Here is a 16,821-nt window from a genome sequence, read left to right as displayed (position 1 = left end):
AAAGAACTTACATTTGTCATTCGGAAAAAAATCGTGTCGTGCATTCTCTCATTTGAATTACATTATCGTTCACACGATCTATAGGGCATGTTCACGCGTTGGAAATGCAGAGGCTATCTCACTGGGTCAAGCGAAGGCACAGACCCCAAAATGATGAAAAACACAAACACAAGCCATCGATGGTGCTGCTACATTGGCGGACAATCAATAAACTAGAAAGATCCGTTTACAGCAACAATACCGTCGATTCGTCACACCCTTTTTGTTCAGTGGCGGATTTCGGATTTCTCCCCTTTTTCAGTCCATTTCAAAGAATTTTCTAATAATTTTGCTTTAATTCAGTAGTAATTAAAAATATTATTTATGATTAGGTAGAAAATTATTTAAATTAATTTTTAATGTCCTCTCACACGGGTGCATAAATTATTTTCTACCCCAAAAAACTTTCCATTTTTAAATGTTCCCGGGAAAACCTTGTAGAAATCGTGATAGTGATAAGGAAATGTAAATAGAGGTAGATTTAACGATGTAAACAAATGGCAAACGTGACGGATTTTCCAATCGCTATGGCTCTTTTGTACAGTGACGAGAAATCCGTGTTGGACAGGCAAATTAATGTAGAAAATCACCCAAAGCTAAGTAAAGATGAACTGGTGGATGTATTTGAACTGGAGAGATGTCTGGGCTGGATTACAGAACATCAGCTATCTCGGGTAAGTTACAGGAAATGAGATCAGGGAAAGATCACCCCTAGACCTTCTCATGCCCTTCAGTAGCTCTTGATAAAAAAGTAAAAAAATGGTCTGTAACCTAAAATAGTTCAGGAAAATCACTGAAAAATTCCCTATGACTGTATAAGCCCATAAGGTGTACCTAGCCTTTCACCAAGTCAAAATAACCAAAGGTCTTAAAATCAATCATCCACTGTGAAGTACCAAGCCTTGCTTGTCAATGATCAGTGTCAGGAAGGCTATCCTAAAGACAAGGCAAAGTTTGAAGCTTGATGCACCTATGTAAATGTTCTCAGCTTTGGATTTCATACATTTACATGTAAACTTACTGAGACAAAATTGTTTCCTTATACCTGTATTGTATTGTATTATTATTGTGTGTAGCTAACAGCCTTTTACTCATCTTTTACCTTGAATCTCTGTTTTCAGATATGCCTTCAATTTCCAGACGAGCTTCTGGAATACTCAGTTGTCATTGCCCAACACCTAGAACAGAAATCTTTCAAACAGATTTTTATTCTGGGAGACACATCATATGGAAGGTAAGCTTTGAAGGAGCTTGGATATATATATTTGCTGCCACAGAATGAGTGCATTTTAATTTATTAAGTGAATTACTTACCTATTTTTTTTATATCTTGCAATTTTTTTCCTTCAGAGTTAAACAGTGCTTAATAATAACTTATATGTCCGAAACAATAATTTAAAATAATTAAATTTAAATAAGACATATTGACAAACTAATTTTTCAACATACATTGCTCCAAACTACTAACATACATCTGAAGTAGTCTGAACATTTGATTTAATTTCAGCTGTTGTGTTGATGAAGTGGCTGCTTCTCATGTGAATGCAGATGGCATAATTCACTTTGGTCATTCCTGTTTGAGCACAGTCAACAGATTACCAGTGCTCTATGTGTTCACTAAACAACAGTTGGATACAGAAAAATTCTTGAATTCCATATCTGAACTCGGCAGCCAAAGTCAACGAGTTGTTCTGTATGATACCTGTTATGCACATTGTTTCGGTAAGATACCATGTTAAATATTGCTAGGTATGAAAATTAAAATATTGGACCTATAAATGGTCTACATGTTTTTGTAAAAAAAAGTCCAATTATTTGTTATGGCCAAAAAATTGAAGAAAAAAAATCCTGATTGGATTACTTTATTGTTATTGTTGGTAGGTATGTAAAGCTTATTTTTGTTGCTTTGTTTTCTCTTAAATTATTTTCAGATGAAGCCATGTGCCAAAACCTTGCCCAGCTGACAGTTACTATGTCCCGACTAAGTAAAAGTACTTCAGCAACTTGTGGTGTTTACTGTCGATATCCAGAAGACCATCAAGTGAGCAAATTAGGACGTCAGTATTGTCTGAGTGAGGACAGAGACAAGTCTGTGATATACATTTATGTGTGTGATTCCAAGCCTTGTAGAAACCTGGACAACTTTGTGATGTCTATGCCAGGTAAATTTACTTCTTAGTAGCTATGATGTAGTGGTCACTGTACTTGCCTTGCATGTGGGAGACCCAGGTTTGATTCCCTGCAGGATAATGCTGCAGTGAACACCAAAAATTGTGACATAATAACACAAAGAAATGGCATTTATTTATTAATTTACTTCTTGGTTTGGAAAGTAGGTATAATTGCTGCTTTAATGAGGCTGTCAGCTTGGAACAAGGTGTCCCATTATGTTAACAGTTCTTGTCTGGTAATGTCAGTCCCACAACATTGTTTGTACTTATGAGAGAAAAAAAAGTCACTAGCAAAAGCCAACTATTTCCTATGTTTCAGAAAGTTCATTCTATCAGTTCAATCCAGACTCAAACCTGTTGTCCCCTGTTCCCCAGTCTGCTGTCGTTAAGAAACATCTCTACCTGAGTACGAACCAGCAGTTGGTCAATTCCTGTTGAGGTTGACATTTTTGCCTTTGGATTTTTATTTTTTACCTGAGCAGAAAAGACACTCTAGTAACTTTACTGTATTTCAATCTATCACATTCTTCTGGCAAAAAAAATCTAAATATTGAGACTCAAGTGACAACTTTCTAGGTCACGAACCGGCAGTTGGTCAATTCCTGTTGAGGTTGACATTTTTGCCTTTGGATTTTTATTTTTTACCTGAGCAGAAAAGACACTCTAGAAATACTTTACCGTATTTCAATCTATCACATTTTTCTATTGACTTTCAGTAGTAAATATGCTTTGTGCTGATTACATAATTTATTACTGATCTATTCATATACCCATAAGTTAATATTTTCATTACTTTTTACAAGGTAAGGTCATTTTGGGCTTTATGTCACTTTGCTGACCTTGTCCTTTTCATTGACTCTATTATACCATCAGTTCTTCTATTTTTCTCTCTCCCTGTCCTCCAACATTTGACTGTGACACTTTGTGCTTTTTTTTAGGATGTTTAAATGCATTCATTGTATGCAACTACCTACATAAACATTTACACTTATAACTAGGTATTTCTTGTTATAAAGTTGATGAGATGGGAAAAGATAAAGTTTGAATTACCTTGATGGCAGTACAGGGATATTCTGGAAAACTATCTGCCACTGCTCTAGCACCTTTCTCATTTGTCCACTTAGAAATCCCTATTTGGGGGCAAAAAAAAAAAAAAAAAAAAAAAAAAAAAAAAAAAAAAACAAACTTGAACATAAATATGAATTCAGTTCTCTACCTCCAACTGTTCAAAACTTATTACTTTCAATGGAAAAACAGATTTATTTATTTTTTGATTTTAGGATTTTCTTTCACATAAAGTAAAAATCTCAGGATTTACTTACCTGTGAATAGCACATCACTGCCATCCAGTTTAGCTTCTTCATCCTCAATGTCTAGAACTTGGGGAGGCCTTAACTCTTTCTTTATGATAGCACGTACAGTGTCCACCTGTAAAAACAAAATCAATAATTTGTATTTGTGTCTCCTTGTAGGTAAATGCCTTGCTTGAGTGTGACACCTAAGTATTAAGGAGGCATTGTCATTTCAATTGATGCCATGCCTCAAATTGATACTGATGAGTTCCATTAAAAAAAAGTATTCAGGTTGGTACTTACATAGATAAAATTGCCTAGGTACTTGTCACATTTTTCAATGAAATGATCATCAAACCTTTCACTCCTAGAGTATCTAGTACCAAGATACTCTGGTACTTTATGATATCACTGATTTACACTGATTAGCTTAGGAAGATACTGGAATAGATAGTTATAGGTACATAGGTAGTATATCTAATAGATCAGGTTGACAAGTCAAATGGTCATATTGATCAAACAATGTAGGTCAATCTAGTTGACTGAAATAAAGTGTTTTATTGCTGTTAGCTAACAAACTTGATCAAGTACCCATGTACAAACCTAACATTAGGTACCTAGGTATTAAAAAAATAAAGTAAAATAAGTAGGGAGCAACTCGGCTGAGTATCACACTAGACTTGTGCACTGAAAGTCCTGGGTTCATTTATCTCCAAGTTACAAATACTAGCAAGTTCTAGTCATTATGGGCATAAAAATACAGATGATTAAGTAGCAAATAAAGGTCACAATAATATGCACTCTGAACCTAGGGAACCAACCAGTCTTTTACCAACCTCTTTATGCCTCTGAATGTTTCCTGGCTTGGTGATCAACACGAGCCCGTAGTGCATCTGATAGACGTAGAGCTCGCATTAAACCCTGCCAGATCTTGGGAGAACAAAGTGAACCTGGATTTTACACAGCTTATTTCTGGTAAGTAATTTTCCCTTGATAAAGGTTGAGTGCGAAAGACATCCACTTGTAAAATTTTTGCTGTCAAAACCAAATATCAGTCCAAAGCATTCACCCCCAGGGCTGATTGAAAGGCTGAACACGGGAAAAGGCGAAGAATATTAATTTCTGATAAGGTGATAAGTAATAATCCCTTGGATTCGAACCACCAATCTCCAGAACCGAAGTCCACCGCGCTAACCACTATTTGTCTGTTCCCAGGAGGTGCAGAGTACGTTTCGTGTCCTGATCTGGTGTCTCCTAGCATGGATATTAGTCTCCTTAGTAATAACGTGCGAGTTAATGGAGTCGCACCTGATGATACTTCAGAGGTAATTTTATTCATGTTTTCTCTGCTTGGAAAGTAGTCCGCCTGAGCGTAAACTTATCGTTCTGAAAAAAATCGTGTCATGCGTAAGTGGGTATCTCATTTAAATTACATTGTCAACAGGACATTCGAAAAAAATAAAGGTTTGGTAGAGGGAACTGTAGCTGCTAAGGTCTTATCGCCCGATAATTGAAGAGAAAAGGAAAACAGAATAGGAGAAAGCCAGCCATTCCGAGAACGAACATTATCCGTTTAGGATAAAATCCGCCCTGGGCGGGAATCGAACCCACGACCTAGCGCTTACAAGACAGGCGTAATACCCTTTAAGTCAACTAGGCTGGCAATGTCAGAATTTATACTGTCCTGTCCTGCTGCTTGAATAAATGAATTAAATACTCTCTTTGAAGAAAGTAGTGGCAAATATCCAATAATTTGTTTCACTAATTGATCATTTCAGGTAGAAGATTGCACCTCGGTGGCCGTAAGACAAAAGAATACAGTAGCGGTTATCACAGGACGTGAAGGACTGACAGGGAAATCTTGGCAGGGGCTGGAACCGAACCTGGGACTCACGCCTGTGAACGCCGTCTAGGAGAAAGCCAGCCGTCCCGAGAACGAACATTATGCGTTCAGGATAAAATCCACCCCGGGCGGAAATCGAACCCGCGACCTAGCGCTTACAAGACAGGCGTAATACCCTTTAAGTCAACTAGGCTGGCAATGTCAGAATTTATACTGTCCTTCACACATGGCCCTGCTGCTTGAATAAATAAATTAAATACTCTCTTTGAAGAAAGTAGTGGCAAATATCCAATAATTTGTTTCACTAATTGATCATTCCAGGTAGAAGATTGCACCTCGGTGGCCGTAAGACAAAAGAATACAGTAGCGGTTATCACAGGACGTGAAGGACTGACAGGGAAATCTTGGCAAGGGCTGGAACAGAACCTGGGACTCACGCCTGTGAACGCCGTGACTGAGGGTCGTAGTGGTACGCCCAGTAGTGGGTATACGAGTGTGGAGACAAACCATCGGAGTTGATGAAGAAAGATGGGATAACTTGTCAGCTTTTTTCTGATGCGGAGTCGGCGTTTTGTGTCAGTATTCCTCATGAAGTCTCCCTGTAACTTAAATTATTTGTCACATACCTGAATAGTCCATGTTTTCAAGTCTTACTGATCTTGTACACTCGTCGCTGGAATCCCAGAAGAGTATAGCTATGTTTGTATAGCCATGGGAGACAAAAGATTTGGCTAGCTCTGGCCAAAGGACTAAGTACTTAATGATCAACACGATTCCATTGACAATAACAGCTGTGTCTTCAATGAACACACTTTCTGGTAGATCTTCATCAGGAGGCAGTTCTATCACATCTAAACCAAGATCTCTGAGAAGAGCCACAAAGCTTTCATGTTGTCTCCTGGCTTCGTCAACTTTTATTTCAAATTTTCCATTCAGGGACCGTGGGACTCGCGCTACGATTGCATGCGTATATCTCAAAGTGGACATGTTAATGGAAGAGCCACAAAGCTTTCATGTTGTCTCCTGGCTTCGTCAACTTTTATTTCAAATTTTCCATTCAGGGACCGTGGGACTCGCGCTACAATTGCATGCGTGTATCTCAAAGTGGACATGTTAATAGGTTTCAAAAGTCATCTATTTAAAACACTATTTTAGGATTTATTCCTCACAAAACACTTTTTAAACAGAAAAATGCTTCTTATCAGCAAATTTAAAACACAAAAATCGAAATTTTAAATTTTCAAAATGATGAAAAACACAAACACAAGCCATCGATGGTGCTGCTACATTGGCGGACAATCAATAAACTAGAAAGATCCGTTTACAGCAACAATACCGTCGATTCGTCACACCCTTTTTGTTCAGTGGCGGATTTCGGATTTCTTCCCTTTTTCAGTCCATTTCAAAGAATTTTCTAATAATTTTGCTTTAATTCAGTAGTAATTAAAAATATTATTTATGATTAGGTAGAAAATTATTTAAATTAATTTTTAATGTCCTCTCACACGGGTGCATAAATTATTTTCTACCCCAAAAAACTTTCCATTTTCAAATGTTCCCGGGAAAACCGTGTAGAAATCGTGATAGTGATAAGAATTAGGTAGAAAATTATTTAAATTAATTTTTAATGTCCTCTCACACGGGTGCATAAATTATTTTCTACCCCAAAAAACTTTCCATTTTTAAATGTTCCCGGGAAAACCTTGTAGAAATCGTGATAGTGATAAGGAAATGTAAATAGAGGTAGATTTAACGATGTAAACAAATGGCAAACGTGACGGATTTTCCAATCGCTATGGCTCTTTTGTACAGTGACGAGAAATCCGTGTTGGACAGGCAAATTAATGTAGAAAATCACCCAAAGCTAAGTAAAGATGAACTGGTGGATGTATTTGAACTGGAGAGATGTCTGGGCTGGATTACAGAACATCAGCTATCCCGGGTAAGTAACAGGAAATGAGATCAAGGAAAGATCAACCCTAGACCTTCTCATGCCCTTCAGTAGCTCTTGATAAAAAAGTAAAAAATGGTCTGTAACCTAAAATAGTTCAGGGAAATCTCTGAAAAATTCCCTATGACTGTATAAGCCCATATAGAAAAATCACCCAAAGCTAAGTAAAGATGAACTGGTGGATGTATTTGAACTGGAGAGATGTCTGGGCTGGATTACAGAACATCAGCTATCTCGGGTAAGTTACAGGAAATGAGATCAGGGAAAGATCACCCCTAGACCTTCTCATGCCCTTCAGTAGCTCTTGATAAAAAAGTAAAAAAATGGTCTGTAACCTAAAATAGTTCAGGAAAATCACTGAAAAATTCCCTATGACTGTATAAGCCCATATAGATGTACCTAGCCTTTCACCAAGTCAAAATAACCAAAGGTCTTAAAATCAATCATCCACTGTGAAGTACCAAGCCTTGCTTGTCAATGATCAGTGTCAGGAAGGCTATGGTAATTTGGTAAAGTCCAGGCAAAGTGCGAAGCTTGTTGTGGATGTTCACAGCTTTGGATTTCATACATTTACTTGGAAACTTACACACAGACAAAATGATTTCCTGTAATCTCTTTTGTATTACTTACATATTATTTTGTGATCAGTTTTAATTGTCTTGTTGAATCTCTATTTTCAGATATGCCTTCAATTTCCAGACGAGCTTCTGGAATATTCAGTTGACATTGCCCAACACCTAGAACAGAAATCTTTCAAACAGATTTTTATTCTGGGAGACACATCATATGGAAGGTAAGCTTTGAAGGAGCTTGGATATTTATAATTGCTGCCACAGAATGAGTGCATTTTAATTTATTAAGTGAATTACTTACCTAGCTTTTCATATCTTGCAATTTTTTTCCTTCAGAGTTAAACAGTGTTTAATAATCTTATATTATAAGAACAAGTAACTTATATGTCCAAAACAATAATTTAAATAAGACATATTGACAAACTAATTTTTCATTTTTCAACATACATTAGTGCAAACTACTAACATACATCTGATTCATCTGAAGTACCTAGTCTGAACTTTTGATTTAATTCCAGCTGTTGTGTCGATGAAGTGGCTGCTTCCCTTCTCTATTTGATAAAAGTTGGCTTAAGTCGAGTCGTTACACGTTTTCTGTACTACAATGTTTTAAAATCTAGGGAATCCCAATTAGGACGTCCATTATTCCTGATTATTTAACTGAGCATCCCATGTTACGTACTTAATTTTTTGGACTGTGTGAAAGAAAATGAATATGAAAAGATAATTTATTTAGTGACTTGGAAAAAATCTTCCTTCTCTATTTGATAAAAGTTGGCTTAAGTCGAGTCGTTACACGTTTTCTGTACTACAATGTTTTAAAATCTAGGGAATCCCAATTAGTAGGTAAAATTTTTACCATTATTCCTGATTATTTAACTGAGCACCCCATGTTATGTCCAAAGATACTTGTAGATTTGGTTTATATTTCCTACCCAGTTTTGACATTTTGTTGATCTCAATAAAATTTAGGTACTTGACATTTGTAAATTTTATTTGCAAACTCACTGCACATGTTAGTATTTCCTTACAAACCTTAAAACCCTAGAAAATTGAAAAGTTATCTACGTATTATCTCTAGTATTGTAGTAAGTATTTATACAGTTGATATTATTCTGAACCAGAAAAGAGTTAAGGAGAGATGGCCTGAGACATACAGTATTGAGTATTGAACCATATTTTCTGTTGAAGATCAAATTAATAAATGAAATGAATTTGACATACCTAACGAAACTTGCATTTTTCGTATATCTTTTATCAATTTTTTTACACAGAAAGTAGAACATAAAACGAGAGGAGGAACAATGCGATTTTTGAAGAATGAATCAAACTCAACATATTTATTTCTGTACATACACATAAGTAGAATATCTCTTATAGTTACAATCCTGGTAGTTTTTGTCCATAGTGCACCACATAGAGCAGGGTAAGCTTTCATCACAAATCCCAATAGGGTGAGAAGGAAGTAAATCCCTTAAACAAGGACTTGGTTTAAGGAAAAGCAGGATCTATGATCATGGCACTAACCTACATAACCCATCTCCCCTCTCTACCTGAAGGACTTGCCCAACATTTAGAAATTACTTTAAGGTGTCTATGACTTGAATATTGTTTTCACCTTCTAATGAAATAGTGTAATTGCCTACTCTAGGGTAACTGACAGTGCAAAAGGCTATTGAAAGCAGATCATTCTTTTTTATAATATTACTTCAAACCTGCTTTGTTTGATTATAAATCAAAATTTATGGCTTACAAAAGGGCATTTAAAATGGTTTTAGCCATTTGGGGCCTGCTGTTTTGGGTTAAAGATTTACACTATTTCAATCCATCAAGATTGACTCACAGAAAGGGAAAGGATGATGGAAAAAGCATTTACTTTTTCCAGTCGTTCTTCTCGTAGTCCCATTTGGAGGCAGTACCGGTGATGGGATTCCATCTGAGGTCAATCATCTTCTGCAACATTTCCTGTCTGTGTTCTTCAGATAAAGTTTCAGCTTTCTCAGGGAAAACTGAAAATAAAGAATGAGGCACCTTATAAGTATGGTTGACATCACAGAATTTTAAATTTTCTTCTGGCAAAAAAAATCTAAATATTGAGACTCAAGTGACAACTTTCTAGGTCACGAACCGGCAGTTGGTCAATTCCTGTTGAGGTTGACATTTTTGCCTTTGGATTTTTATTTTTTACCTGAGCAGAAAAGACACTCTAGAAATACTTTACCGTATTTCAATCTATCACATTTTTCTATTGACTTTTTTTCTATTGACTTTTAATCATACAAAACATACTTACTTCCAACTTTGTACATGAGAACGTAAGTCAGTAAGCTGACGGTCACGACCATAAAGGCAATGCCAAAGGCTCCCTTCCATTCGCCAGTGGGGGCATTCATCTCTACAAAGGTCTGGGCAAAGGATGCTCGGTACAGGGTTTTCTTTTCCTCCAGGGTCAGATTTTTCCAGTCACCCTTCTCTTTTTGTTTCAATGGCTGTAAGAAGAAAGATAATAATGAAACTTAATGGCTTACAGTGAAAGAGAAGATCAATGGGTCAGCCTACTTGCCTTGTAGGGTAGTGTGTCAGCATTGAAAGTGTTATGTCACAGGTTAAACTCCTTTCAGGGTAAACTTTATTCCAACAGATAAGATTTGCTCTCAGAATGGCTGGCCTTTTTTGAACCTATCCTTTTTCTGTCATTGATTTTGAGATGATTAGATTTCCATTGTTATAGTTCCCTGTATCAAACTCTACAAAAAAAAAAAAAAATCCTCACCTCCAATTCCTTGGTGATAGCCTTGAATCTAATTGATGGATAGGGGAACATTGGGTTGTCAATGTATCCAGGCTCGCCATTGAAACCATAACCAACAACTTCTCGGTTGGGGAAAAAGTCAAAATGTTCCTTTGCTACGGGTTCATTGGAGTGGGCTGATGCAGCACTGTAGGATGCTGCTAGAGACTTGGGCTTTATCAAAGCTCGGGTTGCCGATACAGCTACACGGCTCAACATGATTATCTGAAAATACAGCAAACATAAAGTGAGATAACAGCCAGCCTAAGTAGTTTGGTAGTATGGCTGTATGCTGTATGTTAAATACAAAGTTGTGGGTTTGATTTCAAGCCAGAGGAAACTCTAATCAAAATGGACAAGGGTTGTTCTCAGAGTGGCTGGCTTTTTCCTTTCTTATCAGCCTTTTCCCTTTAAGTCAGATGATAGTTATCTTTAGACTCAACTCCATAGCTGATTATAACAACCTAACCTAAAATAAGACAAGTTTCATCACTATGAGATAGCCCTAAGCTCATCATTCAATACTCAAAGGACTGATCAATTCAGTGGTACCTAGTTAATGAGAATGATTCTTTGGAATGGAAGTAGGTGTTGGTATGGGTGATTGGTTCTCTTTCAAATTGTGAAGAATTAAATGAGAAGTTTGACCCTTCAAGGGGAGAAGGCATAGGAGAAGAAGTTATTGATTGACGACAGGACAAGGCTTTCTGAGACTAGGAAAATCACGTAAGCAGAAGTACACTTACGAACCAGGTTGTAGAGAAGTGCTAAAATGAAAGCTTACCTTTCACGTTCGCCTGGATAGATAAATTAAGTTCAACTTGTGAACTTTTGATTTTTTGGTGATGGATTTTGCTGATTTTTGCTTTTTGCTTCGGAAAATTTTCCAAAACAAAACTAGCCTGCAAAAATTTTCAAGATGGCAGCTGATTGTCCGAAATCAGCTGATTTTAAAAGGTCTCGTCTACACGAACCACGGATCGAAAATTGAAAAGAAAATTTTACAAAAAAAAAAAAAAAAAAAGTACCTATAGTAATTTTATTAATGGAATGTTTTTCCTGTGAACAAAAGAAATCCTAAAATTAATTAATTTACCTCTTTGAGATTCATATTTAAAATTTAAATTGATTTATTTTGAACCAATCATGTGTTTTGAACAAATCTTTTTTTTTTCACTCTGACTCCCTATGATGTCCCCCACTGATTTTTCAAAATTCAAAATGGCTTCCTTTTTATCAAAAAATCATGGCGGCTTTTTTTTTTCAAATTCAAAGTTCAAAGTTGAAAAGTAAAGCGTGCAGTGATTTTGGTTATTTGGATAGGATTAGGAATATTATATTAGGATCTAGGAACTCTTTCGATAAACTATTCTTGTAAGTTTTATGTTCGTTTGTGGACGATTACCAATTACGTTAAGTTTCAAAATGGACTGTCTCTCTTCTATTTTTACACTATTTTTGACCGACAATGGGAATGGTTTGGATCACTTGGATGGGCTATCCATAAACAGGTGAGTGATTTTTTTTTATCTCAGGCTTACAGCTTTCTTTGTCCTCTAACCTATGTATATTCTCTCTCCCCCTCTCTCTTTCCCTCCCCTTTCTCTTTCCCTCTCTCTCTCCCCCCCTCTCTCTCTCCTCTTCTTCCCTCTCTCTCTCTCCCCCCCCTCCCTCCCTGTCTCTTTCTTTCCCCCTCTTTCCCTTTCTCTTGTCTCACTTCATCTCCCTTCTATCCTCTCATTTATTCTTGCACCCGTATCCCTCCCCTGTCTTCTTTTCTTTCGTCAATCTGGGTAGAAGGATACATTCCTTTGTGTATTTTTTTACTTTCCTTATCCTCTAATAAGGAAAGTAATTTTCAATTGTAGAATAGCTTGTCTCTTCCTCAAATACCTTCCTGTTTTCTCACACATTTGACTTTTCTTTCCCATGCCACCCAGTACATTCATATAAGCTTAACCCATCTTTTGGGCTGTTTGGCCTATTTGCCCCTACAACTAAGCCTCAGGGGGCTTTTTGTGCACAGAGTTAAGCCCATACCACTCTATTCTTGGTTTTAATATTACTTCTTAATGCATCTACTCTCTTCTTGAGTTCTAAAATAACTCCTTGTCCTGTCTGTTTGTCCCATTCCCATGTTATCTTCCTCCCTCACCTCTCACTTCATTTCTTTTCATTCCCCCCTCTCTCTCCCTCTCTCTCTCTCTCTCTCCGTCTCCCTCCCTCTCTCTCTCACTCACTCTTCTACTTTTATCTGACCTCTTTCTCTACCTCCCCCTCCATCCCTCCCTTCCCGTCATCATCTCTTTCTGTCCTTCCCTTTCCCTACTTCTTTCTCTCTCTCCCTTTTTTTACTTTTCTCCACCTTCTCCTCCATCCCTCAGGTCCTTTACTCGTGAAACGACCATCTTTAAAATTTGGCTTTAATAGAGGCAATTTCCCTGTATTACAGGACTTATAAGTTTCATGAAACAGGGCCCAGGTCTTTAGGACGAGATTTGAACTGCACTCTGTTTTTAGAGCGATACACTTTTTAATGGAGAACTCAGTCATTGTATTTTGTTTGTAGAGGCAGAGAATGGAAAGAAAAAAGATAAAGTCAAGGAATGAAAAAGTGAATGAATCTGACAAGAGAAAGAAAAACAGAGAAATAAGAGAGGGAGCATAGATTTTTGTTCTTCTTGAACAATTCTGAAGAGAGGGTGAGAGGAGAATGAGAGAGAGAAATTTACAGTGGTGGGGAATGAGCATACATTTATTAATATTTCAAATTTTCAACATAACAACAGAACATAAAAATTCATATAAATGATATACAAATCCGCAAGAACAAAGTTTGTGCCACGAATGGGGACAAAATTTAATCTCCTTACACTCTCAGTCCCCAAAAATAAGAAGGGGGAAAAAAACAAACAGCAAAAGTAGAGGAGAGAGAAAGCGTTAGCATAAACTGACTTGATTCACTTGGCCTTCAAATTTTAAACAAATTTAAAATGAGAACTTGATCTTGTAACCATAAAATTTCAAACGGGTTACTCATCCAACTTTGAGGCTGGATTCAGAATGTGGATACGCCACTGAGACTTGAAAAAATATCTAAAAAGTCCCAGAATTTATTATTACTATCATTTTTGTTTGCTTTCTTGAAATGAAAGTACAATAAATATTAAAATCTAGCTCGAGAGAGAAGTTGAGTTTGAGTTGAAATCCACTTCTAGTTCAAGTTACGAGTGAAGACGTAGGCTTTTCTTCCAGGAAGAGTTTTCGTATCCATTTTAGAGTTATGTAACCTTTTAGTGGAAAGTGGTGGAAATTTTGTTGATTCAAATTTATGTCTATTTTTCCAGCAACAACTTAAATTTTATTTTCTCATTTTTGTTGTAGGAGTTGGCTATACCTATTATTTCATCCCTAGGTCTGTCATGAAGACAGCAGACCCTTCATTTACTCTCCCTACTTCCTCTCGGCCAGTGTTCCAGGATATTTTAATGAACACACAACCCACTCGGGTACTTGGTGCTGCTGCGGGCATTACAGTAAATTAATTTATTTCTGCCTTCCTATAAAAAATAGGACAGGGAGATAGAGTTATAGAGCCACTTGGAAAAAAAAGATTGAGAGGAAAAAGTCGCTATGCCTGTGTGCTGTGAGTATATCACATTATGGAATTTAAAGCCATTCATTCTGTTTAGGATATCTCACAGTGTTGAAAGAGCCAGAAAACTGATATATGCTAGTCCAGTAGCATACTTGTTGAAATGAGGCGAGTGAAGGGCGAGTAGAATATTTTTGTAATACACAAAAGTATATCAATAAAGAGGTGCTCTATTAAACTCTGTTGGTATAATGGAACAACTTGTTCTAAGCTGACAGTCTAAATAAAGCATTACTTATACTTAGAGTATGGAAGACGTCGAAGGTAGGTTTGGGTTAGTAGTCCTTCGGCTATTCACTAGCCCAGCCTCTATGGGTAGTGCGATAGTAAGTACAAGTGCTCAGAAGTAAATACTGCTATGCCACCCGTTCCCTGTACTAAGCCACTCTTTTGCAAATAAGGCGTTTAACACTGGAATAGGTCGTTCACGCCAGTCCAACCGACTTTACTCGCCTGTGTGAACTGGTCTTTAGGACGAGATTTGAACTGCACTCTGTTTTTTACACTGTACCTGTTTATTATCATGAGCTTTTGTAAGTTTAATTTAAATTAAGAGCTTTTTACTTTCCTATTAACTTTTTTTTTGTCTCTTTGACAGGGTGGTCTCAGAAACATTACTTGAAATAAAGTAGACTTGTATTCTCTCTCACTCTCCCTTCCACCTTTATCTGTCCTCTTTCTCTCTCCCTCCCTCCTTCCTTCCTCCTTTCTCTCTCTCTCTTTCTCTTCCTCTCCCTCTCCCTCTCATTGTTTTCTTCAAGTTCACTCTCTGTATTCTATCTCCTTCCAGGATCATGCTTCTCTCTCTCTCTCTCCCTCTCTCTCCATTTCTCCCTCTTTGTCTCTCCTTCTCCTTCCCTCTCTCCACCCATTCTCTCATATTCCCCTTTCTCTACCTCTCTCTCTCGACCCATTTTCCACCTACTGCTTCTTATTCCCTCTGCTTCCTTTTCCCCTCCATCTCTTCTCTTCCCTCCCCCTGTATCTCTCCTCTCTCCTCCACCTCTCTCTCTCCCATTTCATGATAATGAGAATTAATGCTACATTTATTTCGTTGTGGAGTCGGAAAAACAAATTTATACCATAGCGCCATGAGAGTTTTCCGCCATTTATATTACTTTCCACCATTAACACACGCACTTTCTCAAGGCACTCGCTCCTAATGCGAAGGTTGCCGGTTCGACCCCCAAACAGATGTAGGTAACTTTGTGGTTCAGGCGCTCAGTAAAACTCTATCATTCCACAATTTATTAGAAAAGTTGCAAAGAATTGAAAGGGCTATTTAAACTTGAGTTCTAAAGGTGCGTCTGCCAGCCTATATAGTTAGCTTGTTAAAGAGTGCTCCAGCCTTGTAAGTGCTGGGTCGCGGGTTCGATTCCCTCCCGCGGCAAAGAGATAAGGTTCGTTTTGTCCTCTTACCTTCGTGTTCGGGTAGATAAAGCGTCCGTTATTACAGTTCGCTTTATCAAAACTTGGAAAAAAAAACTCAAAGAAGCGGTTGGTGTGTTGACTTTGCTTTTCCTTCGGGGGCAAATGAGTGAAAAGAAGGGCAGATCGTATGAAACTCTCATGCATATCTAATGAGACAACTTTGATCAAGATGTATCTGAAGGTACACAAATATCCCGAGGTACAGAGTTGTGGGAAATTATCGAAGGTTTATTAAGTTTTTATTATTTTTCTTCTTCTTCTTCTTCTTCTTCTTCTTCTTCTTCTTCTTCTTCTTCTTCTTCTTCTTCTTCTTCTTCTAGATTTGATATCGGGACAGAAACGGACCGTATTCTGTACGTATAAATGTACACTCTGCTTTGGGATCTGACTCAATAACTGAGTAGTCCAATGAAAAGAGTAGTTCTTTTTTTTATCACTCACTCACTTTTTATACATGTCGAAGGTATACATAAGGACATAATTTACCTACATTGTATACTTTGAAATTTTATAGGTCTGTAAGTAGGTATAGTATACCTGATATACATAAGTGCTACATTCGCAGTCCTTGTAGACTCTGAAGGTGTATTTAAAAGTCGAATACAATACAGGTATACATAAGGGCTTCATTTGCAGTCCTTGTATAGTGTATATGCTGAAAGTGTATATGTAGGTAGATATGCTACTCTTTATGACTTCACTTATATGCTCCGAATATGTTTGGTTTTCCGGATAAGGAGAACACTGGAACTGATGCCTCTGCCTCCCTTGGTGAGTTCTGACATTGACACCGACCTTCGAGGGAAATCCAACTTCTCACAAATAGTCTGGAAACAGCAAAAGGAGACAAAATATTCAACTTTGATGTTTAATTTAAAGAACTACAGGTCAGAGTACCTAAAAGTGACTTCTTTATACCTTCACTACTCGAACGAGACTAGAGTTCCTTTAGATGTTAGTCAGATGTTATTAGTGACAAATACTCAAATTAACGATAAGGATGGTAAAATTCTATCCTCATTACTCATTAGGATTCAAACCCTCAACCCTAAAAGAACTTACATTTGTCATTCGGA

General features: G+C 37.2%; 3 protein-coding genes across 4 annotated transcripts in view; 1 reads left to right on the top strand and 2 right to left on the bottom strand.

Annotated features, from left to right (window-relative positions):
- The first annotated feature begins 526 nt into the window (after positions 1 to 526).
- LOC103509763 (2-(3-amino-3-carboxypropyl)histidine synthase subunit 2) overlaps positions 527 to 16,821 on the top strand; it is a 23,852-nt gene continuing 7,557 nt past the window's right edge. Inside the window, exons 1-3 of the mRNA XM_026823889.1 lie at positions 527 to 713; positions 1,161 to 1,273; positions 1,547 to 1,605. Coding sequence (XP_026679690.1) covers positions 537 to 713; positions 1,161 to 1,273; positions 1,547 to 1,605 — 349 coding nt within the window. The 5' untranslated portion in view covers positions 527 to 536. The remainder of the gene's footprint in view (positions 714 to 1,160; positions 1,274 to 1,546; positions 1,606 to 16,821) is intronic.
- On the bottom strand, positions 3,432 to 6,638 carry LOC113467676 (N(G),N(G)-dimethylarginine dimethylaminohydrolase 1). 2 transcript variants are annotated; one of them, XM_026824005.1, is made up of 4 exons: positions 6,361 to 6,638; positions 6,119 to 6,235; positions 4,339 to 4,382; positions 3,432 to 3,638 (listed from the first exon to the last, which is right to left on the bottom strand). In XM_026824005.1, the coding sequence occupies exons 1-4, from the start codon at positions 6,455 to 6,457 to the stop codon at positions 3,525 to 3,527; spliced, it is 372 nt and encodes a 123-aa protein (XP_026679806.1). In that variant the 5' UTR covers positions 6,458 to 6,638; the 3' UTR covers positions 3,432 to 3,524. The 2 variants fall into 2 exon arrangements, with proteins under 2 accessions (XP_026679806.1, XP_026679809.1); XM_026824008.1 differs by having other exon boundaries at positions 6,119 to 6,332; positions 6,458 to 6,636.
- On the bottom strand, positions 9,179 to 11,579 carry LOC103509664. The gene is made up of 4 exons (XM_008474292.3): positions 11,444 to 11,579; positions 10,642 to 10,884; positions 10,162 to 10,357; positions 9,179 to 9,877 (listed from the first exon to the last, which is right to left on the bottom strand). Exons 2-4 carry the CDS (start codon positions 10,876 to 10,878, stop codon positions 9,741 to 9,743), a joined length of 570 nt encoding a protein of 189 aa, XP_008472514.1. The 5' UTR covers positions 10,879 to 10,884; positions 11,444 to 11,579; the 3' UTR covers positions 9,179 to 9,740.

The sequence above is a fragment of the Diaphorina citri genome, unplaced genomic scaffold (genome assembly GCF_000475195.1).
Source record: "Diaphorina citri unplaced genomic scaffold, Diaci psyllid genome assembly version 1.1 scaffold24, whole genome shotgun sequence".
NCBI lineage: Eukaryota > Metazoa > Arthropoda > Insecta > Hemiptera > Psyllidae > Diaphorina > Diaphorina citri.
Note: the sequence above shows the minus strand (reverse complement) of the source record. Positions and strands in the feature narration are given on the sequence as shown.